General features: G+C 36.3%; 2 protein-coding genes across 9 annotated transcripts; both read left to right on the top strand.

The window, feature by feature from the left end:
* The first annotated feature begins 8,092 nt into the window (after positions 1 to 8,092).
* On the top strand, positions 8,093 to 18,046 carry LOC113727211 (protein SYM1). 6 transcript variants are annotated; one of them, XR_011839351.1, is made up of 9 exons: positions 8,096 to 8,781; positions 9,767 to 9,854; positions 12,421 to 12,515; positions 13,113 to 13,185; positions 13,296 to 13,388; positions 13,548 to 13,634; positions 15,103 to 15,183; positions 15,429 to 15,494; positions 17,727 to 18,046. XR_011839351.1 is itself a non-coding variant. In XM_027251239.2 (8 exons), the coding sequence occupies exons 1-7, from the start codon at positions 8,396 to 8,398 to the stop codon at positions 15,181 to 15,183; spliced, it is 903 nt and encodes a 300-aa protein (XP_027107040.1). In that variant the 5' UTR covers positions 8,093 to 8,395; the 3' UTR covers positions 15,184 to 15,223; positions 17,606 to 18,046. The 6 variants fall into 6 exon arrangements, 4 of the variants coding, with proteins under 4 accessions (XP_027107040.1, XP_071931870.1, XP_071931869.1 ...); XR_003457725.2 differs by having other exon boundaries at positions 17,606 to 18,046; XM_027251239.2 differs by lacking the exon at positions 15,429 to 15,494 and having other exon boundaries at positions 8,093 to 8,781; positions 15,103 to 15,223; positions 17,606 to 18,046.
* A 277-nt stretch (positions 18,047 to 18,323) lies between these two features.
* Positions 18,324 to 24,449, top strand: LOC113727210 (beta-glucosidase 11). 3 transcript variants are annotated; one of them, XM_072075766.1, is made up of 11 exons: positions 18,324 to 19,165; positions 20,342 to 20,417; positions 20,505 to 20,576; positions 20,844 to 20,931; positions 21,033 to 21,288; positions 22,256 to 22,371; positions 22,512 to 22,594; positions 22,981 to 23,009; positions 23,088 to 23,175; positions 23,716 to 23,806; positions 24,083 to 24,449. In XM_072075766.1, exons 2-11 carry the CDS (start codon positions 20,357 to 20,359, stop codon positions 24,327 to 24,329), a joined length of 1,131 nt encoding a protein of 376 aa, XP_071931867.1. In that variant the 5' UTR covers positions 18,324 to 19,165; positions 20,342 to 20,356; the 3' UTR covers positions 24,330 to 24,449. The 3 variants fall into 3 exon arrangements, 2 of the variants coding, with proteins under 2 accessions (XP_071931867.1, XP_027107037.1); XM_027251236.2 differs by having other exon boundaries at positions 22,512 to 22,732; XR_011839350.1 differs by lacking the exons at positions 23,716 to 23,806; positions 24,083 to 24,449 and having other exon boundaries at positions 22,512 to 22,807; positions 23,088 to 23,173.
* The last annotated feature ends 217 nt before the right edge of the window (positions 24,450 to 24,666 follow it).

The following is a 24,666-nucleotide window of genomic DNA, read 5'->3' as shown; positions in this document are numbered from 1 at the left end:
GAGTTTGGGAAAAAATTTTACCTCGTAAATGATTTTTCCCTTTATGATGTAAAACGAGTTCCATATCAAAGATACAGAAGTTATTTTCATTTTTCATTTTCGAACCAATCTACTCGTCTCCCTCTCAAAACTCCCTCTTTCTTCAACAATCAACAAGCTCTTTGAAACCATAGAGTCTAATTCTACAAACTCGATCTCGCTGACAAAGAAGACTGCTGCAGCCGTGGTTTCACCATACCCAACACCACGTCTCTCTTCCCTCTCTCTTTCTCATTCCCTCCAGCTAGGGATGGGCGCGGGTCGGGTATCCGTCTCGTCCATCATTTTACTGATTCAATCCGCATCTTATGGGTCAGTTATTTTCTAACCCTTACTCATTCTATATATCAGTGGGTACCCAGTTATAGGGTACCTGCTGAGACAGGGTTGGGTCAATGGGTACTCGCCTCGCTCCACTTATCATTTAATTTTTAAAAAAAATAATTTATACTAATTTAATTTTATATTTTACACATTCATCTAAAATTTAATAAAGATTTTTTTCTCAAAAAAAGTCTCTCACCAAAAAAAGCATGCAAAGAGAATACAAGAAAAAGGGAAAAATTAAAAGAATTCAAAATCAATAAAAGTTTGAAATAAGTAGTACTTTTTTTTAAATAATTAAATTCTTTTCTATAAAATACAAGATCATGACCACTACAAATCAATTTTGTTAATAAACTATAGTCTCTCATACTTGTAATGCTATTTATTTAATGAAATTACTTATGTAGCTCTAAAAATATTATTTTATAGTATGTGTATAAAAATAAAAATAAAATACATATATATATATATATATATATATATATATATATACAGGGCAGGTCGGGTACCCACGGATTTTTAATTATGTAACCCTAACCCGCCCCGCATATTAGCAGGTGCTTGATTCTCTTTTGATCCAATCAAATAATACAAAATGGGTATTCTAATTTTCGAATCGAATATGACGGGTTTTCAGATTTGTAGATAAATTTGCCCACCCCTACCTCCTGCGTAATTTTCTTTGCTACTTTCCCAGCTCCATAGGTACTACCTTCACCATCCCCATCTCCTGCTCATATTTTCCACTTCCTCTCCCCCTCCCCCTTATTCGCACTGTCCTTCTTCATTCACTCTCTTACAAATAGGTTGCACAAACCTATGAAGATCGAGAAGGGATATTGTGGAATATTCATAAATTAAGCTAGAATAAATCACCAAGAAATTTGATGATAAATTCAATTGGGATTATTTAATTTTCGGGTATCTTGATTGTAGATGATTGTCTTCCAAGTTGCAAGGCCAATTAAAATTTGTTATGGTGGTTGAGGTTTGATTTCTTTTTTTGGAAGCGATGTGTATAGATATTGTGAAATAGAAGGGTAATTATTTTCCAAAAGAATTAGCCAAACACAGGAAAATATTGGAGAAATCAATTATTTTCCTGGAAAAGGTTTTCCACAAAAGACATTTTCAAAAGGAAAACATTTTACATCCTACTAAACAGACCCTTAATACTATTCCCTTTCTTGACATTGCCTCTCCCAAAAGAACAGTCCTCAAGACTCAAACTAAGGAAACAAGTTCCTGTTTGATAACCCAATTCAATAATTAAATTTGATAGAATCATATCTGAACATATTCAGACCATTTGATAATAAAAAATTAAACATTTTAATTAATTAAGTGGCACTGAATTTTCTAGACAAAACTTGCTCCCAAAATTAAGTGATAAACTATTCATTTATTACTGAATGTGACATGCACTCAAATGTATTAGGTTTAATACTTAACGATTCAATAACTTAATGGATTTGGATTTCAATTTTCAAAATTTAGTTTTATCAAATGTACCCTAAGCCTAAATGAACACCTTATCTTCCCACAAGGCTTCTTCATAACCCACACTTGTCCATTTGATTAGCTACTGGATGACTGTTTGCCCATTGCTTATGATTACTCTTTTTTTGAGAATAGCTTTTGGCTAAAATGACATTGATCATCATCGTGAAATTTTGGCAATGAAGAAGACACTTGTTGCAATGGTCCTAGTTTCTTCTCAAGTAAAGAGATATGGAAGACTGGATGGATTCTTGTTCCTTCTAGTAATTTCAATGGATATGCCACTGGTCCAATTTTTGCTTTAATCTAGAAAGTCCATAGAATCCAGCAGAGAGCTTAAGGCATTACCTAATAGACACAGTTTGTTATCTATATGGTTGCAATTTCAAGAAGATCCAATCTCCTACTTCAAAAGATCTTTTTGTACACTGTTGATAAAAAAAAACTTTATCCTCTATTGTGCCTTATGATAGGTCATTATTTGTCGCTAAATCTATAATTATTCTTCCCTTGATTTCAGCCAAATATTGAGTTAATTGATGGATTCTACTTATATTTGGTTAATGGTGCTAAATTGTAGGAAAAAGAGCAAAACGTGACAAAAAGGGGCAATCTTCCGATTAATTTGATGGTGGCACGTTTGGGGTTGGTTTCCAAGTCCGAGTTGAATTCAAAGCAATATTTGAAGGAAGATTTTGAAGATTTTAATCTCTATTATTAGTTTTAATAGTGGATTAGAAAACTTGGAATATTTTCTTTTATGGTTTCTTTTCCTATTTAGGAGATTAGTTTTATTTGCTAATAGACTTCAATTAGGAAACCAAAATAATAAGGGAAGCTAGATTCCCGTTTGATGAGGACTTCAGCCAAAAAAACAAGGAAAGGGCCGACTTTGGAGAGGAAACAAAGCAAACGAGAGGAGAAAAAGCCGGATTCCCGCGTAATTAGGAGTTTGGCCAGCAACAATCTCGCGGGAAAATTTGATGAGTTTTGGCCGCAAGGGAAGCAATAGGACTTGATCTTTACTTTGGTCTCCTTTGGCCGATTTTAGAGGGGACAATTGCTTAGGTTTTTATTTTTTCGTCTTTTACTTTTCTTCCTTGGACGGAATTTGGGGAAGACAACAATTGAAGGCTTTGAACAGCTTTTTCGCATGGCTGTTCTCCATTAATGGAGGACTAACCTCCTAATTCTTGTCAAGGTGAACTGAAGATTTGGTTCAACAATTACTGTGAGATCTAAACTATTTTAACTGCTTCATCCATTTATTGGTATTTGTATGTTTTCTGCTTTTAATTGTCGTTATAGTTATCGTGTATGATTGAATAGATGCGCAATATTTAATTATTCACGTAGGCTATTGTGCTAATTAGGGGTAATTGAATACGTAATTGTTCGTTATCTCTATCTAAGTAGCAACTGGCGTAATTGGGTTTATGTCAGGGGAACATACGATCTAGCTTAAACAAACCCTCGTAGCGTGTTTGTTGGTTAGGGTTAGGCCTTTCTAATTATTAATGCAAACCAGAAATTAAATCCTACGGTCGTACCTAGGGTTGTTTCCGAGTTAGAGAAATAGTTAACGGTCGTACCTTAACTATCGAGAAATTAAGGAAAGGTTGGTTGTTTATCGCGTGCATGACAACTATAACTAGTATATTAATAAATATTGGAATTATCTGTGAATCGATGATCAGTGCATGAACCATTTCTGAAATGTACCCTTGGTTAGAGTTCTCCTAATTATTTCTCCCAATTAATCATTTTGCACATTTAATTTATTTAGTTAGCAGTTCATTAGCATTTAATCCTAAAACCCCCCATACTTTGAACTCTAGAAGAAACGAATTATCCCCAGTCCCTGTGGATTCGACCCTACTCACCGCTGTATACAAAATCTGTATTTCTCTTGAGTAGGTAATTATTATTGCACAGGCTCGACTCCTATCACCTAAGCAAGATGTTTCTTAGTGCTATTGGAAATTCTCACTCTCTCTTGTAACAATTGAGAAGCTGCTAGTATGGGTCGTTTGGATTGTCTTCAATTTCACTTTATTTACATACATTGATTTGCTTGCATCATCAACGTATTTTCCAATCATCTTTTGGTCTCACATACATCATATCAAAAAAGTGCTACAGTACTTTTTCACAAAATTATCTCAAATAATTTATAATCTAAAGTCTAAATGAGGCCCTAGAGGTAAGCTATAGGTTAAAGGGTGTTAACTTCAAATTGGAACGGTATGAGGAATTGTACCACCACTCAACTAAAGGAATCCATTTACTCTATTGGGTAGGAAACTCTCCAGTCATGCACCTCAAGTAGGACTCCACATATTGATTGAATTTTCACTTTGGCCATCAGATTGAGGATGGGACGATGAACTATAGTGTATTTCAGCTCCAAATAGCTTAAACAACTCTTTCCAAAAACAACTTAGAAATATTTTATCTTTATCAGATACTATTGATTTAGGCATACCATGTAATTTAAACATGTGATCCAAAAAGAGCTAAGCCACTTGCTTGGCTGTGAAAGGATGAGTGAGTAGTATAAAGTGTCCAAATTTGGTTAAGCGATACACCACTACCATTATTGTGTCATAACCTTGAGATGTGGGCAAGCTTTCTATTATGTCCATAGTTAAATGTGTCCAAACCATTTTTGTATTGGTAGTGGATGTAGAAGCCCTGGATGAGGAACATGTTCATGTTTATATTTTTGAGAAGTATCACAAGTTTGCACAAAGTTTATCACATCCTTTTGAGAGTTTGACAGTAGAACAAGGATTTTATCCTCTGCCAGCATCCCCTTTGTCCTGAGTGTCCACCAACTACAGATGAATGCAAAGCCGTGATCAACTTATTCCTTACTCCATTTGCTAACCCCACATAAATCTTGCCATTGTGCCTTAAAATGCCATCAGTCTATGCATATAATGGTTGAGTTGTAGGATCTAGTAGTATTTGAGAAATAATATTGTGGCAGTGTTCATCTGAATCATAGCTATCTTGAAGCTTTTTCATCCATACTGGCTTGACAGTAAAAATGGACAGACAAGATCCTTGGTGTAGTGATTGTTCAACTTCACTGTCTTAATGTCTTGATAATGCACCTACCACTTTGTTTTCTACCTCCTTTTTATACTAGATTTCGTAATCTAGGCCTAAGAGCTTGGTTAACCATTTATGCTAAAGTGCAATAGTTTGTTTTTGATCCAGCAAGTATTTTAGTGATTGGTGATCTATTTTGATTATGAAATGGTAACCAACCAAATAATGCCTCCATTTAGTGACAACTAGGAATGTAGAGAAATAGCTTGAATCGAGCTCTTGAGTAGCTCGGTTAGCTACTCGACTCGAGCTCAAATTGAGTTCGAGTTGCCCGCTTGAGTTAACGAGTCAAGCTCGAGTAGGTAGTAGACAAAATTGTAAGCTCGACGAGTAACTCGAGCTCGGTAGACATTAACTTAATATATTTTTTGATCATTAATTTACTCTTTTGGGTTTGTAGTTACAATATTTACAAGTTTAACTAGTTTATGTTATAATATCAATGAAGGGTGAATAAGTAATTTCTGCTTGAGAAATACTATGAAAAGATGAAAACCAAAAAACGAAAGCTTGCTCTCTCAACTCTCACAAATCACAAAACTATCACAAGGCGGCACGACATTTCGAGCTTTAGCTTTAGCTAATCTTCCTTCTTCCTTCTCCTAGACTTGGAGATTGCGAGCTCAAAAATGAGTAGGTTGTAGTGGCCAACCTTCGAGCTAGGGTTTGAAATCAATTCAAAACCCACCAATTTTAGCAGCTGCATTTGACAAATTGAGATATTTAGTGTGCATTTGTGTAGTAAATATGTGTATTATTAGGTTAAATTTTATAAATTTAGTATTAATTTTGCCTCCTCCAAGAAACTGCCAAGTATTTGCCCACTTGAGTAGAACAAGTAGCAAGTTTCTTCGACGAATCACCAAAATCTCCTTGGAAGTGAGCCATAGTAAAAACCTTCACTCTCCCTAGTTGCTCAACAAACCTTTCCACCATGGCAATTACACCTTTAGCATCACAAGCAGCCCCCTCAAATTTTGCTTTACCGTGAGCTTTCCATAGGAACCACGAAATTAGGCAAGGAATCACCGCTCTAATATGGTCCTGCGACACAAATGAAGTCGAATGGAACCATGACAAGCACATTGCAAAAACCAACAAGGAACTTTAAGATAGAATACCAAATCTTCTTTTGAAATAAGTCCAGACATGTAATGCAACAGGACCAAGCAAGAGAAAGATGTGCCAAAGATTCCTCCTAAGCCAAGCAACATGAGCAACGAGAAGCCAACAAAATTCCCTGACACTACAAAACTGAATCCAGTGGGATAACATTCCTCAAAACCTTCCAAACGAAAAAAGATGTTTTCAAGGGTACAATATCATTCCAAATAAACTTATCTACCACCAATTTGTTCCGTTTTTGGTGAATAGTTTCCCAAGCCGATTTGACAAAAAATTCACCTGTCGAAGACTCCAACCAAACCGTATAATCCACTTGATCAAGGAACAAATGAATTTGTTGAACTTGATGAACCAAGTGAATCAGCAACCAGCACTTCAACAAGTCCCGATTCCATCCCTCATCGTAAAACTCAGCTAGCAACATTTGCAGAGGATCAACAAGAGCAACAACCTCAGCAAGACGCCGATCCAGCAGCCAACGATCAAACAAAAAATCGACAAACCCCTTGCCTAGACACTACCTAATTTACTCTTAGATACTTCTCTAACACTCTCCAGCTGCCGCCAAGATACAGGTGGGGTCCATGAACTTGAGCTAACATTGGATGCACTCATTTTATGTATTTAGAGTGCACAAAATCTACCCATAATGAGTTCTTTTTCAGTAACCTCCGCCAAAGTTTACAAACAAAAGCCTTACATATCCGCAAATGACCAAAATCCTAAACCTCCTTCATCAATTGGATAACAACATTTGTCCCAAGATGCCCATCGAATACTCCTAACTCCACCAAATTTGTCCCAAATAAAAGCATTACAAATTCTCCCCAAATTTTGAAGAATAGCTCTGGGAGGATGCAAAACTTGTACTAAATAGATAGGCATAGACGAGAGTACATGCTGTTGCAAAATCAACTTACCACCTGTAGAAAGTAATCACAAGCTCTAGTGAAATAACCGATCCCGTATCACTTATCACTCATCACTAATCACTCATTATTACATAGGCATAATGAGGCCAAGGGTTCGACCCTTGATTTTCATCACTTATCAATTTCACTAATGTGTGATTTCTTCAAATCCAAATGAGTGTGTAGTGTATGTGTATAGTGCATCCGTTACCTTCCATCACTTGCCACTAATATGTAATTCCTCCAAATCCAAACAGGTGACCCAATGGGTGTGTAATTTCTCCAAATCCAAATGAGTAATCCAATTGGGCCTTCCTTAGATTTTCAAATTACAACAGGTGACTCAATTGGACCTTCTTTGGGTAGCACCTCTTGCCTTCCATTACTAGCCATTAATATGCGGTTTCTTCAAATTCAATGCACGTATGTGGTGCATCTGTTACTAATATGTAATTTCTCCAAATCCAAGCGGGTGACCCAACCGGTGCGTAATTTCTCCAAATCCAAATGAGTAATCCAATTGGGCCTTCCTTAGATTTTCAAATTACAGCAGGTGACTTAATTGGACCCTCTTTGGGTGGCACCTCTTGCCTTCCATTACTAGCCATTAATATGTAGTTTCTTCAAATTCAATGCACGTATGTGGTGCATCTGTTACCTTCCATCACTTGTCACTAATATGTAATTTTTTCAAATCCAAATGGGTGACCCAACCGGTGCGTAATTTCTCCAAATCCAAATGAGTAATCCAATTGGGTCTTCCTTAGATTTTCAAATTACAACAGGTGACTCAATTGGACCCTCTTTTTGGGTGGCACCTCTTGCCTTCCATTACTAGCCATTAATATGTGGTTTCTTCAAATTCAATGCACGTATGTGGTGCATCTGTTACCTTCCGTCACTTGTCACTAATATGTAATTTCTCCAAATCCAAACGGGTGATCCAATCGATGCGTAATTTCTCCAAATCCAAATGAGTAACCCAATTGAGCCTTCCTTAGATCTCTAAATTCAAACTGGTGACTCAATTGGACCTTCTTTGGATAGTGTCTTTTGCCTCCCATCACTAGTCATTAATACATGATTTCTCCAAATTCAAATGGATAATTCAATTAGCACACTCGTCTTTCATCACTTGCCACTAATACGTGGCTTCTCCAAGATGGGTGGTCTGGTGGTTCGGTCCCTATAGATTTTGTTGACCCAATTGGGTACCCCGTTGACAGGTTAGCTTACCAGTAGGAGTATTGTAAAAATTGCTGACTGACATAAAGGGCAAAAAGAATCATAAAACATTGATTTAGACAGATTTCCTCCGGCTATCCAGTTTCTAAACCTTTAGCCTTTGCAAAACTCCAATCCAAACTCAAGCAACAATGGCTTCAAGCCCAGCCAAACTAGTTCGCAAATCTCCCTTGCTGTATCGTTATGTACAGTTTTCTCGCAAACCCACTTCACATTTCAGTAGTGCCCCCAAAATTCCACCTTGCTCCACTTCTATAAGGAGTAGGGGCTTCAGCTTCAGAAGCTGCTATCACTCAATTTCTTTAACCTCGACTCCTGTGTATAAAGAATTGGGTCACTCTAAAATTGGTTTTAGACAACTGGGTTCTGATCATTTTCGCCTCTTTGTTGTATCTGATGGTGGCTCTGGCGGGGGAGGTAGTGGGAATAGTGGTTCAGGTGGCGGAAATTCTGGTGACGGTGGTAGTGGTGCTGCCGGAGGTAGTGGTAGTGGCAAAAACTGGTCGTTTCTGTTATGGTAGAATCCTTCTTTGTTTTTTTTTTTTTTTTTTTCGTTTTCTTGTTTACTTTCTATTTTATTTAACGGCAACTGTGAAGTCTTTTTATTTTTATTTTTACTTTAAAATGTTGCTCCTTTTTTTTTTTTTTTTTTAAATTTCAAATTTTTAGTAATCCCTTTGTATCGTTGTTTTGCTTTATTTTTGCTTCAGACATACAAAACACTAGCATGAAATGTGCTGTTTGTGTTTTGGCGGATGATTTACATGTGGTAATGTTTAGTGGAAAGGAGATAACTTGAGATATTAGTAGGTCTTATAATTGTTGGACTATGAGAATTGGCTGCTTTTTCACAGTAATCCCAGTTTTATGCTTTACTTTCCTGACTCTGCAGTGCAAGTTAGCTGCATCATAACACTGCTTATTGCTCATCCAATCTTGGATTCAGTTGTGGCTTATAAACAACGGAAAAAAAGAATAGTTAAACAATTGGATTCTAGGGGTTGTTGGACAATTTGATGTGATTTTGCTGGGGTGATAGTATTTACCTTTGGGCATCATATTTTGAAGGCAAATGAGTACTTAATGAGTATATGTTTACCCTTTTTTCTGAAAGGTTGCGGTGCCTCCCATGATTATACGCACAAGCACTGGCATTTTCTCAACAATCTTTTTAGAAGTTCAATCAATCATAAAAAATTTCTGCAAGCTAACATCATCTATATGGGAACTGTAACAATCTATAATGTGCTAATATATTCACATTGATGCAATCTCTGGAGTTATGTAACTGAAGTGCAGCATCAATCATAAAAAATGATGTGATTCTTAAAGGGAATTCATCTGATTCCCCGAATATGTAGTGAAATTGAATTTGTTCTGGTCTAATTACAAATTCTTTTTTCTTTTCACGGTTTTGGGTTGATGTTTGTTCTCTTATCTTTTCTGTTCTTGAAAATTATCCTTGACTTGCCATTTTAACTAGCATTCAATCTCTATATCAGGTACTTGTCACTTCTTGAAAAATATCCTGTGTGGACAAAAGCTGTGACATCTGCATTTTTGACTTTCATTGGAGATTTAACCTGCCAGGTGAACTCCTTAATCTGCCCTGTATTGATATATAGTTTCTACTTGAAACAAACAGTTGAGATTTCCAGAAATATGGTTTCTAACTCTCTGTATTTAAATTCGTGTTGACCATTATTACTTTGTTGATGTTGGAAGTGGTCAATTTTGGTGAAGGAGAGGTGGTGCTTCCTAATGACAACTTCTAATGTTAGATGAGGTTATGTAATTATGATAATATTAAGACAATAATCATTGCTCTGTAAAAGGAGATGCTGATCAGAATGGTGAAAGAGCTTTGAGAAATCTTTTCCTGCTTGAAAAGTGGGCTCCTATGTATAATGTTTGAGTTTATGAAAGAATATACTTATATGTCTTCTATTGCAGGGCATTATGTTACAATGTTTTTCTTGATGGGAGAAATAACTGATAACTATCCCATTGTAGGCATTGTTATTGTTGTCACTTTTTTTTGGGTCTTGTTATATAGAATTAGGAAATACTCCTGCAATCATTTAAGCTGACAAAATTAATTTCTGTGATGTACTCTGAGATATGAATACTGTCTTTGCTTTCTTGATTTTTTTGGGGGTGGTTCTGGCAAGAGATTCAGGGTGGAAGGGGCTGGGCTGGTATATATCTAGTTTCTTGTGCTAATGCAATGGGTGATTGCCACCAGCTGTCGAATTTCTGTAAGAGGAACTTTTCTTTTAGTTGATGATCTGGTGAGCTAGAGAAATCTAGCTTTCTCTAACTTTTGGACATGAACACAGTAATGAGCAATAAGTACCATTCATAGAAGATACTCTTGCACTTTTTAGGAGCAGTAAGACAATATTTATATATTGTTAATGTAGTGCAGAAGCAATATTTGGAATTAGATAGGCTCCAAACAATCAAACTGGTGATTTCATTTGGCTGCTAATTGGACCAAGATCAAACTTGCCATCATTTTTGTTATATTGATGGAAAGACGAAATGTGCATGATGGGTGTAGGCTGTATCAAGCTATGATCTGGAGATTCTGCTTGAGATTAATAGTTAATTTCATACTTTAGTAGCACCAAGATGAGAGACAGAGTGTTGGGTCAACAAAAATATGAACTCTTGGCAAGAAGAAGTTGGGTAACCAAGGAGTTAAATCTAGGGTTTATTAGGAATTGTAGCTCATAAAATTAAGGTATCACCTCCATTGTGAGAGATGGTTGCCCAGTCAATTGGAAAGTGAATACTACCTTTCTATTTCACAGTTGTAAGATTGCGAATTTGATATTTGGATCAAGGGGGTTACAAACTTTGTGGTGAGAAGATACTCTTGCACTTTTTAGGAGCAGTAAGACAATATTTATATATTGTTAATGTAGTGCAGAAGCAATATTTGGAATTAGATAGGCTCCAAACAATCAAACTGGTGATTTCATTTGGCTGCTAATTGGACCAAGATCAAACTTGCCATCATTTTTGTTATATTGATGGAAAGACGAAATGTGCATGATGGGTGTAGGCTGTATCAAGCTATGATCTGGAGATTCTGCTTGAGATTAATAGTTAATTTCATACTTTAGTAGCACCAAGATGAGAGACAGAGTGTTGGGTCAACAAAAATATGAACTCTTGGCAAGAAGAAGTTGGGTAACCAAGGAGTTAAATCTAGGGTTTATTAGGAATTGTAGCTCATAAAATTAAGGTATCACCTCCATTGTGAGAGATGGTTGCCCAGTCAATTGGAAAGTGAATACTACCTTTCTATTTCACAGTTGTAAGATTGCGAATTTGATATTTGGATCAAGGGGGTTACAAACTTTGTGGTGAGAAGAAAAATTTGGCAACTTAGGAATCAAACCTACCTTGATGCATGGGTCACTCCTCAGAAGAGATGGTTTCACACACCAGATCCAAACTGAATGCTTGCTGCCAAAATCCTCCTTGTACAATGTGCTTTGTACCCTTTATTAATGAATGTATTTGTTGCTTTTGGGATCAGTTGATGTTACTTTTCCCCTGAAATAATATCTTAAATCAGATTTGCCATTTAGTAGAAATAGAACAATCCTAGTCATACAAGTAATGGAATTATCTAAACAAGCTTTAGTAGTCAAATAACAATTAGCTCCCTTAGGTTTGGACCTTGGAAGGAAATTTAAGCTCTTAATTAAAAGCTTAGTTCAAGGAACATTCAAATAAGGTCTCAACACTCTGCATGAAAAGCACTAGTGCACAATATCCTTTTGAAGGCACAAGGTTGAAGTATGCATCACTTTGGACTTGCATGAATAGGATGTGAGCTATCAGTGGGGTATGTCCTAGTGCTCTGCATATGTCCAACTTTTTTTGGCAAGTTTTGTCTATAATTTTGTCGCATCTTGTCATGGATGTCATAAAGATTTTCTTGCTTATGCTATGAAAACAAGACTGGGCTATAGATTCATCTTGACCATATTTTATAAAGAAATAGAAAATTATTGCATCTGGTGGTGAATTTTCTTAAATTTGTTCTAGCCATTAAAACCAGATTATTGTGTATCTTTTTATGCCAATTGGTGGCCAGTTTTTGATTTGCTAAAGTGCTGCTTGTGCATTCATGCCTCAGCTTGTAATTGAACAAGTACCTTCACTAGACTGGAAGAGGACATTTCTGTTCACATTGTTGGGGCTGGTTTTGGTGGGTCCAACCTTGCACTTCTGGTATTGCCTTCAGATTCTCTTTTTAATCACATCTGAAAAGTGTCAATGTTTTGAACTATAATTCTCAGATCTGTTTGAACTTGCATGTTATTGCTGCCCTGCTATTTTGCCTTTCTGAAAGTGCTGGAAATTTTTGGTAATGATATCTGTAGTAAAAAGGGAAAGAGATGTACTTGGGTAACTGGCATTGACCAGACTAAAGTTTTTATTCAGCTCAATAAACTAAATTACTTCCTCTTTTTGAGAGTCAAGTCCTTGTATCTGTGTCTACCATGGCTCTATGGACAGGAAACATGTCTATGAAACTATACTGAAATAGCTTGGTGGATTTCTAAAATCTATTTAGGACCATGATAATCTAATAGAAATAAGAGGTCATTGTAGTGTGCTGCCATATATCTGTTTCCCTAGCCGATTTACTCTTTTGGTTTTGTTAATTGGCTACTAAAAAGTAACTTGTTTCTCAGTCAATGACATGCTGAGGCATTTCCTTAGTTCACTATTTCAATCACATTCAGTAAAATGAGTTGGTTATTTAAAGTGACTCTCATATTACTCCCTTAATTGTCTTGTTAATGCCTCATGTGATACAATTAGGTACCTGTACTTGAGCAAATTGGTCACAATTCCTGGATCATCTGGCGCTTTCTTGCGCCTTTTTCTTGATCAGGTGATTAATTGAGTTTTGCAGGATCCATGTGATGGCATGTTTAAGCTATCATTTGATGGCAATACTTTTACCTCATCAATCTTTTGTCTCACAAAGCTTGTGTATTGCAGTTTCTTTTCTCTCCCATTTTCATTGGATTTTTCTTATCTACATTGGTAACACTGGAGGGAAGGCCATCACAAGTAATTCCTAAGCTTGAGCAGGTATTATCAGTAATTGTATCTTCATCATCTTCCTTTTTTCTTCTTGGGGTTTTCTGAGGATCACCATGCCTTGTCACATTAATAACATGATTCCTGGCATGCATAGGAGGAACTTAACCCTTGGCTGGTTTTGGTTATATTCTTTATCTCACATTGTAGGAATGGTTCTCTGCGGTTGTGGCCAATTGGCAATTATGGATTCCTTTTCAGTTCCTTAACTTCCGATTTGTACCACAGCAATTTCAGGTTTAAAGTTCATCATCTATCTCAATATTTGCTGAATTTAACTTTCACTGAAATAGGATTGCTTTGTGCCTGTTCACGAGAGAACATTTTGTCTGCTAATGTTGGTGTATTATGAAAGAATACTTAAACCTGACGTTTACAGTTATTCCATTGTTACAGAATGATTGTTCCAGTTATACATTGCATGAATATCATGAAGACTTCAAAACTTATTGGTTTGAAGAGAAAAGTAGAAAAATTTTAGATTTTGAGAGAATATGGCGAGAACATGGCCACTATTGTTGTTGGTGTTTGAAGTACTCATGGAATAGGAATTTGTTGTTATTAGCACCTTTTATTTACAAAATAAAAAAAAAAAAACCAGTATAGTCTTTGGCAGGCCCTGTCGGGAAACTACTGTCATCTAGATACTGTGGGAGCATTATTTGTTGCAAGTAGCTTAACTAAAAGCAAGCGATAAATGAATTTTGTGAGGTCAAATCTTTGTAGTGATAGTCTGAGAGACATACTGCTTAGTCTTCTCGAGTGCTATGCTAAGCCAGTTACAGCTTGTGAGTGCACGAGTAATTGCAAGAGATTCTGAAATTCCTTGAGGGAATGATAGTATGATAAGGTCTTTGAAGTGTGTGATAGATTGGAAACAATTACTAATTGTTTCTTCATTATATTAGTTGTATATCTTAATTTAATAACAGAATTTTCTGACCTCACCCAATCAGACTCTGGCTTGTAATTGGAGGATTGAAAAGCTTCAAACTTTGCATCGTTTACGATGGGAACCTAAGATGATGTAAAATCATTTATTGAAGGGACATAAGCCAGCCTCTTATAACTATAGAATGAAGCATAGCCCTTTCCATGTTCTTTCAACAATCAAAATTCCATTTTCAAGTACTGATGCTCAAATATGATTGGTGAATCTTCCATGTTTGATCATAAAGTTCTGCTTGATTTCAAATTAGTTAAAGAAAGTATGAGTTTGTATCCTACTTTGACAAATGAAATTTATCCGATGGATTATTTTCTACCTGATGTGTGCTTTTGCGAGATGGACAACAGCCCATTGGATAATTAAGTAATTGTATATAAACATGATAAATTAATTACTTCCTTTACATAAAATCAAAACAAAGTTAATCTTTTGAAAAATGCTTTACATTAAGGTCTACCACATAAATTACCAGCATTCTTGTCCATTTTCTAAGCAAAATGAAAACTAGCATGTACTTGATGAATGAATTTCCTTTTAAGGTTAGCCTAGGTGATAGACATGTATATCTTATTTTTCCTTATTCTTCTTTCATTTTGGTTTATTTAAATTTTCTATGATAGGTGCCATTCTTGATACAATTTATCGTTTCAGAAGATCTGATATTTTGTAAACTTAGTAGTTGATCTTGTACTCATCAACAGAAAGGACTGTTCTTTTAATGGCGCTTACAGTCCCTTTATATGTTGCTTGTTGCAGGTCCTTGCTGCTAACTTTATTGCTCTAATATGGAATGTGATTCTTTCATACAAAGCTCATAAAGCAATTCTTACGAAATAGGTACCTTTTGGTTCCTTTATTGCAAACTTGAAGCTCTGAGGTATAAGTTAGTAGTTCTCATGATACAGGAGACCCATTCGGCAATTTCTTTTACTACTTTCTTTAGCTTTGACACTTTTTTATTTCTTTTATTACAATTGACTTCTATGGACTAAACTATAAAATCTTCTGCAGTTGATAAAGAAAGATTTTATCTGAAGTATAAGGTGTATTCTTATTTGATATCCTGTCATTTCCTTTTTCAGCATTTGTCTTTTCTGGGTTAGCATTAAGGGGGACCACTGTCTCCACTCCTCATCTCCCCTGTGCAGGTCTCTGTGGACTGGGGACCTCCTTTTATCTCTAAATTTTTCTTGCCCTTTGAAATTGTCTTCTCCTCCCCTCCCCTCCCCCCTTCCCCCAACACTAATAAAAGCTCCATCCTCTGTGTTGTGCATTGCTTTCATTCTCTTCTTCATTACCTAACTTAACTTGCATCAAATCTCTCACTGAGATGCATCATGTAATTAAAATAGCAGGAGGCAGGTTCCTTTAAATTCCAAACAATCACTGCATAGATCCTTTCTTGTACGTGTTTGATTGTCCTTGAGGTCACTGCTTGGTGGGTGCATAACCACCTCGATAACTTCCATGTTGTGGTCTTGGTCCTCCCTCCCTAATTCCCAGTGGTCCCAGGAAAAGTACTCAAAGAGAGTTATCTTGTTTTGTATTTATTTATTTAGTATGTTGTGGATTGTTTAGTAATAGTCATCATTCGCAAAAGAAATATCTAATCAGTTGTTGGGTTTTTATGGTTTTCATATCCTTGTGAAGCTTCACCTGCATCTATAAGTTGTAAAACTTGGTACTGACATGAAACTCTTACTTAGAATTATATGCTCTAAGGATGAATTTGAGGACATTATTCTTTCTAACCCTTTGCTGCATAACTGTAAGAGGGAATCTAATGGTGGCCTGACAAGGAGATTGAGAAGAGAGAATTTGGTGGCACTATATTTTTTGCCCTTGTGACTAGGACCAACCTGCCAATTTCTATTGTTTGGATTAATGATCTGAATATGGCTAGGCTTACATGCAGAAATAAATTAGTTTGTCACTTTGTTGATGAACTGAGAAGTTTGAGTTCATATGTTTTCCTTTTTCTTTCCTTATGTAATGGCAGCTAAGCTATATTGTTGGGTTGAATCATAAAGGGTTAAATATAATTTCTATTGAAGTACTCTCATAGTTTTTGAATATGAAATAAAGTCATATGTATCAAAGCAGATGGTTTGTACCATGTATAGCTGACAATTCTATTAAAAGAAAAAGAGAAGGAATTTTGTTTCAAAAGCATACAAATTATTTGGACCTCCTCCGAAACAAGTGAACTTTTCATGTTATGACAAACGGTAACATGGTGAAGAATTTTAAATTAAATGAAAGATGAAAATGATGTGGGAGAAGAGCAACAAAATGAAAAGAATGAGCGACCGAATGAGCTGGTGATACTATGTTCCTACTTAATTAATCTTTAACCTAATACTTTGTAGGAGCTAAACCCTAGGTTATTGTAGATCAAAAGTGTCTTTAACTAACTTGGAAAAGTAACTTCCAAAACTTCTTGACGTGAAAGAATATTATTAGAGATATGGAAGGCAAACAATAAATGCAGAAAGTCACTTGCCTGAGGCAATTTAGCAAGTTCCACATGCTAGTTGAACACTAAATTTGATCATGCTTTTCTGATGGACTTTATACGTCAGTGGATACATCGTACATGTTATATGCATCAGACAGTGTCAGATGTCTTTGTGATGATGAACATTGATGGTGATTTGAGGGAGAGCTGGTTGCAAGCTTTTTATTCCTTTGCATTTCAATATCTTTGAAGTTCGTGATTTGGGATGTTGGATTTGTTTAGGTTTGTAGCACTATACCTTTTTTCCTGTTTATCGACCTCTATAGAGGGAGAAAAAGGAAGGATGGGGTGGTGACAACTGAGCCTGTCATAAGATGATGGAATGTGTCTCTTGACTACCGGTGCATAGTCAATTCTTGTGAGGCTGTAGCTTTTACATGCTTGCTATAGTTGGTCCACCAAAAAAGTTAAGTAAATTAAAGTGCTTGTTGAGATTGACTATGTACATAGGTGTTTATGAACTTCATCTGTAGGTCAAGAAGGGGGAGGCTCAAATTAACCATTCAAATTTGACTATATAACCAGAAGCAGGCACCTTGGGTTGTGTTCAGGATTTTGGACTTGGAACCTCTGTTGTAAAAGAGCTGCAACTAACCTTGATCCTCTTTCTTGCAATGACCAAATTGTCAAATATGGTTGTCAAGAATGGAAATGCATAATATGTTTTTATGTGACTGGAATGACAAACAAAGAGTGTTATGATGATCTAATTGGGCAACTGAATTTTGCTTTTGTGGCCAGGTTTTTGGTGACACTACCAGTATAACCAATAGCTGAGGCTTGAGTCACCAGGAGTACAAAAACTGTTGACGCCACTTTCTGCTCTGACACTGTCATTTCTTTACATGTTTGTGTTTTGCAGCATCCAAGTTATGTGACTCTCTAGATTCCCTTCAACTCACTGCACCGAAGATTGCTTGAACTTCTTAATGTTGCTAAGGAAAAATGGGTAGTGTAATGACAATTAGCAGAATGTACTGCTTTCTTTGTTGATTGTTCTGGTATATTTTTGTGTTTAGAAACAGCTGCACTATTGGTATGGTGAAGTTGATTTATGTGGAGGCGTAAGATGGGTAGCGCAATGACTATTTAGTTGATTTATGTATTGCTTTCTTTGTTGCTTGTTCTGCTACATTTGTATTCAGAAAAAAGTTGCATTATGGGCATGATGAAGTTGATTTATGTGGAGGCATAAGATGTATTCTGTTGTAAGTGAATTTCTAACATCTCATTCTTGTAAATCCTCATGGAGTGTATCAAAAGTCGTGGAATGTCCATATGGTAGGTGGTCGTTTGGATTCCAATTTTTTTTTATCCTATTATTTAGAAGAACTTTTTGAAACTTTCCTTAAGCACGTTTCTCAAATACTTTTCCATTTCACATAGATCACATAGCAAAAAATATTATAGTAAAAAACTTTCCCAGAAAATGCAATTCGAATGCATGATATTGCTCTCCCCTTCTCTCATGGTACGTGCAAAAATCAACCTTTTAGATCAAATTTCATCTACGTATTTTGAATAATTGCTTTCAAACCATTGACATTTTAGTTCACCCATTCGCAATTGAGTCTCTCCGTTAAGGAGTATATGGAGGATCCTCTATTTACTCAACTGATAATGAATTGTGGGATGTCAGTCACATGATTTCATTGTAATTTTAGCACCAAAAACTAGGTAATTTGGCTATGCTTTTACTGTTAAGTTGCAAGTACAAATAGAGTTGAGTTGTTTGACAAAAAAAAAAAAAAAAAAGCTCTCCTGTTGGCAAATTTTTTCTTTATGAAGTATTAAACATATTTTAAAGTTTATGTATATTTTTATTTTTGGTAAAAACGTTGATGTATCTATATAATGACAAAATCTGTTCCCGCGTGAATAGTCCAGCGGTAGCACCTTCCACTGGTAACCACTTGGTCCCAACTCTAAACCCGTAAATGTATACACTGTCAGTGCAGAAAAGATTTACACACACACATATAATCGAGTCGGCTTGCAAACTAATAAGTTGAGTTTCTTTGTGCTTGAGTTCGAACTCGAAGTTGACTCCAACTTGATGTTGAACGAACTCGAGTCGAGCTTTGACTGAGTCGGCTCGTCAGCGGCTTGATTCTTTGTAGCCCTGGTTGAAGCATTAAAGGGTGTAGAAGGGCATTAAGGAGTGCATAGTGGACACTTTACTAATTAGAAAGCTTTTGTTTTTTCCTGAATTTGTAACCGAGGCTTTATTCTTGAATATGTTTAGGGTTTTCTAAAGGAGCCTCTGGAGACATAGCATGTGATCAATACCACAAATACAAGGTGAACATTTAGGTCCAGTTTTACGCTTTTTGGCCTAGTGATGACATTGCAACTTCAATTGCAAATCTAAGTTTACCTGATATTGTTCCCAAATTGTGGTTCAATTTTGCTGGAGACAGTTAATGGCTATTAATTATTATCTTCTAAAATGATTTTTGCTAGGTGGAGATCGAAAATGCTCTATTGTTGAGCACACATTTATTGCTAGTATGTCTACTTATTTTGTTAGCATCCACATCCTTGACTGTGTCAGTTTCTACATTGTCTCAAGACCAATTGCTATGGCATCTAATCCCCCAAAATGTGAGACTTAATAAGGATTAGGTGTTTGTTAGCCTGCCTGGAAATTGTAATCTAGTCAATTGATTTTCTGAAGCAGTGGATAGTAATTGGCACCTACGAAAGTCGTTTTTCTAGTAGCAAGTAGTCGAGTCATAGAAGCTTCAAGTTAAGCTATTTAAAACTTTCCAATTAGCAGCAGACTGTAACACTTACACCTGAGAAAACGAGGTATAATTTTATGCTACATATATACCAAAAGTAATTGCTAATCGTAACAGAGTTATGAATCAAATCTGATCTCTCTTACTTCCCCCTCTTCCTACCAAAACCAAAAACAGAAATCTGAAGTAGCCCTCACCTTTATGACTTTCTTGGTAAAAACTAATCTTCTATCTTAATAGCATCTCAAGCACATGAAGCATCTGAATCTCAATTTTTTATGTATTACTATAACTGCAAACTTTTTTCTAACAATCTTTTAGGCCATCATGACAGTTGTTTCGCTGAGAAGCAATGAAACACTTAGCAGCAGCATAGCTTCACATTACGTCCATACAACCAAAGACAAACTCATTAAGAAAAACAAAAAACCTGCAGCCACTATCATAACTATTAATTATCAGGCTAAGTGTTCACTGCCTGGGGCAATTCCTGATTACATGCATAAGTACCTCTGACAATTCTGCAATAGTACTGAATTCTGCTCCAGTAGGCAGCCGCTTGAAGTATTTTCTGGTTGAGAGAGATCACATTGTTGGTTATGTGGATCTCAGTGGGTTGCTATTTGAATCTTCTTACAATTACCATGATGTTTGTCGTTAGCAAATGATAGAATCAAGCTTCATCTTGTTAACATTACTATGCAGTTCACTTCAGGAAATTTATCTGTTTCAGGAAGATGTTCAACACATGGTAGACACGAGTTTGGAGGCTTACAGATTCTCTGTTTCCTGGTCAAGACTTATTCCTAGTATGTTTACTTCTGTTGTACTACCTATACATGATCATTGCACATCTTATTTCTTCCTTCCCATAGTTTTCTAATTTCTCTTTTCAGATGGAAGAGGCCATGTCAACCCCAAAGGCTTAGAATATTACAACAATCTCATTAATGAACTCCTCAAACGTGGTAAGTTTATTATGTTCCTCTTCTTTAAGGCATAGCAGGGTTAACGCACTTGAGAATGTCTAATTCTTCCACATCAAGTGCTGAAACAGTATTTCTTCCTGAGTGATAACTACATTTGCAAAATCTGCTTTTTGTGAACTCTTGCGCACATGAGATGATAATGTCAAATCTTTATCTTACAAGGACGTAGCCAAAATGCTGTTGACAATCTATCGGAGTTTCTTATCATCTTATGTTTTACGTTTCAACTCTCTGGATTTCACACAGGAATTCAACCACATGTCACACTGCTTCACCTTGATACCCCACAAGTTCTTGAAGATGAATATGGGGGATGGTTTAGTCGGCAAATAGTGTAAGCATTCGTTATTTGTTAAATTGATCCATGCACATTTAAGCTTGTTTTGTGCTTGTTATGGGATTAAATACAAAACACTAAAAAGTTTGTGACTGCAGGAAAGACTTTACTGCCTATGCCGATGTGTGCTTCAAAGAATTTGGTGACAGGGTTTTGTATTGGACTACCATAAATGAGGGCAACGTATTTGCCATAGGTGGTTATGATAATGGACTAACACCCCCATGGCGCTGCTCTTTTCCATTTGGACAGATGTGTACCGAGGGTGATTCTGTAACTGAGCCATATATTGCTGGTCATAACATGTTGCTGGCACATTCATCTGCCGTGAAACTATACTACAAAAAGTATAAGGTATAACTATGGTATTTTATTCCATAATTTTCCCACATGATCTGGCATTCAGTATCTTGATAGTGCTAGAACAACTATGGAAATATGATTTTGTCCTATTGGCCCTATTAGATTCTTGGTTTTTGATAAATCCAAAGTTCAACCATAAACACTCTCTGCATCTAAAGAGGCGGCACTATGTTTAGTAACTACTGTTAGTCGCTGGTGTTAACTGGGATTATTCCAACCCTTTTGAACCACCATCTTATTGATCCTTTGGATCATTGGAATCTTAAGCAAATGCTAACTAGGGTTGCACATGGAATTTTGCCCGTGTACATTAGTTGTGTCAAATTTACAATATCAATTTGTACAAGTATCTTTTACTTGTGCCCATTTATACTTCTTCTTATAGCACATAGTAGTGGCTTTAGGTGTCCATATATGTGAATACTGGGATACTTGTCTAATTGTTATTGGACTCATTTTTGCTATAAACTGAGCCTTGTCTAGTCATTCACGTTGGAAGAGTTCTGTTTCTAAACATGTCTATCAACTCTTCGATTTCAATCAAGAAACTCATGTTTTTTATGAAGGTGGAATATCAATATTCAGTCTGTTTGCATTCGTTTCATAGAAACAGCGATTGGTTGCCGGGGCTCCTGGGACTTGATTTAACTGGAAGAATAGAAGAATAGCTTTGCAATAGAGACCAAATACCAATAAGGACTGGAAAAATGGGCAGCTTAATAGGTCTGGGAATGGAAAGACAATTTAGTGATAGGGCTGCTGCTTCTCCTGCCAATGTTTGTAGTATAATGCACCCTGATCAATTGAGTTCTTACCTTCTATCTGCTAAAAAGGAATAGGATAACAAGAAATTGATCTTTCTCTTTAAGCTTTTTATTAGTGGATTCTTTTTAATGTTCATATCTCGGAAGCATCTTGTCGAATACGTCAAATAACTGAAATAATACGCTCTGTGCAGGCTGTTCAACATGGTTTTGTGGGACTAAACATCTATTCTTATTGGTTTTCTCCATATTCTAATGCTACAGAAGATGTAACTGCAACTCAAAGAGTCATTGATTTTTATATTGGTTGGTGAGTTATGAACCTTAGGCGGATAAATGCCTTCATTATGCATTTCATCATCTCTAGCAAGTAGCAAGATGCTTTCTTCCCTTTGGAGCTTGAGCAAAAGATAAGCTTGCTTTTATCGTTTATCCACAATTCGACTGCAGGTTTATGCATCCAATGGTGTTTGGAGACTATCCGGACATCGTAAAGAAGAATGCTGGTTCAAAGATACCAGTTCTTACTCCACGTGAGTCTAAGCTAATTAAGGGCGCATTTGACTTTATAGGGCTAAACCATTATAACTTAGTCTATGTCAAGGACAATCCTAGCAGCTTTGAGATGAATGTCAGGGACATAACTGCTGATACGGCAGCAAGCTTCTTCCGTACGTGTCCCCATCTATTCTGAGTTTCGACTGTACTCATTCCTTGCTGACTGAATCAACTACTCACATCCTTTTGTAAAGCTCTATTTGTCAGATCTCTGAGAACTTGTGCACAAGCTTGGTTTCATTTCAGTTTTCTTTGTGCTTCTTCTTTTTCAATAGTCTGTATCTCTATGATGGCTTTTGTTTCCCCATAGATTTTGTGATTGAATTATACTAATTGGTGAATCTGTTTTCTGCTACTTTAGTTGAACCAGAAGATGCACCACAAAATCAGGTCGGTGCTGATAATTTAATTTCATGATTTTGTGTTCATCATTTTCTGTCGTGGTTGATAACCATCCTGCTGGCACAGAATGATGATCCATCATCCAGTCTATCTGGAATTCTGGAGTATCTCAAGACAGCTTATGGCAATCCACCTACTTATATCCACGAAAATGGTTCTTTCACTGACTCTTTCTCTCTACCTTGGCTTGGATGTGGCAACCTGTACCTTTGTAATCATTTTGTCTTAAATGTTTCAGTACTAATGACTGATTCTGCAAAATGTTCAACTCATAGACATAATTGGCACTACATGTATTATTTTACCAAGAAAGATAAATCAAGACAAACCATTTTGACCAAAATCTGCCAACCTAATGAAACCACCATTAAGAATATATTGCTAGAGAATTATCGTTTACTCTGGGATTTGTTCCCCATCACGGAATATATATGCATGATTGTACCTTTATAAGTAAGGTTCAGTCACCAAAAAAGCAAGCGTAACCATTTGAGCTTAATTAGTAGGGATGCTTTTTTGTACTTGCGCAAATTTTTTGGCTGTTGGACACTGCTGCGATTGTATATTTCATCCGGAATAGTAATTACCGGAAAATCTTTGCACCTTTATCTAGATCATGTCTCTTTTTTCTGTTTTCTTGTTCAATACAATCGCACAAAGTTTTAGAATCTCGTTGCATGACTGTTTTTGACAGGTCAAAGAACTGAGCGTAATGGAACACTATACGACATACCAAGGGTGAAATATCTGCATTCATATATCGGGACCTTGCTTGAGGCTATAAAGTAAGCATGTCCACTTATGTGTTACTGCTATTATCACGAGTGAATTTTCACATATCTCCCCTTGGTTTAATCTTTATGTTCTTCAACAACTATTTTAAAACTTATTCTGCAAAAAATGGTCATTAAAGCTATGCAGCAAGGCATGTTCTGTTTAATCTAATGTTTCAGACTCTACCGCATAAGTTTATAGTATCATTACACGTATTTCTGAAATGACTCTTAGATGTCAACCTTTTTGACTTGTTCTGGTCTTTCATCTTGAAACAATTGATGAAGAAATGGGTCAAACACAAAAGGGTACTTCCAGTGGTCTTTCTTAGATGGTCTAGAGTTATTCGGTGGCTATGAGAGAGGTAGTGGCCTGTACTACGTGGATTTGGATGACAAGCAATTGAGAAGATACCGAAAGCTCTCTGCAGACTGGTACTACAATTTCCTCAAGGGTAGAACCATCAGGCCTGATGAGATAACCGAAGTTGAAACTGGTGTCTTTGGTTCATCAACATCTAAAGCCTCTGAATAGTGATAATTACTACAAAGCTTTCATCTTTTCTTCTGATTCTTAATTGCACAACTTTGTCTCTGCATGACTGTCTTTAATCATTGGGATAATTTCATATGCCTCCCTCAATGTTTCTGACAATTGCACTTAAATACCTTCTAAAGGCAAAACTATTTTAACGATGTGAACTACGAACATGACGGAAACACTTATAAAAGGCAAAACTATTTTGGCGATGTGAAACTACGAAAATGATGGAAACACTTCAAAATTATGAGAATTTAAAGGGAGTGGTAAAGGAAAACGGGAGAAATGCATGAGAAATTGTGGTGAGACTATTGAGTAGAGAAAAAGTAAA

This window comes from Coffea arabica, chromosome 2c (genome assembly GCF_036785885.1).
Source record: "Coffea arabica cultivar ET-39 chromosome 2c, Coffea Arabica ET-39 HiFi, whole genome shotgun sequence".
Classification (NCBI taxonomy): Eukaryota; Viridiplantae; Streptophyta; class Magnoliopsida; order Gentianales; family Rubiaceae; genus Coffea; species Coffea arabica.
Note: the sequence above shows the minus strand (reverse complement) of the source record. Positions and strands in the feature narration are given on the sequence as shown.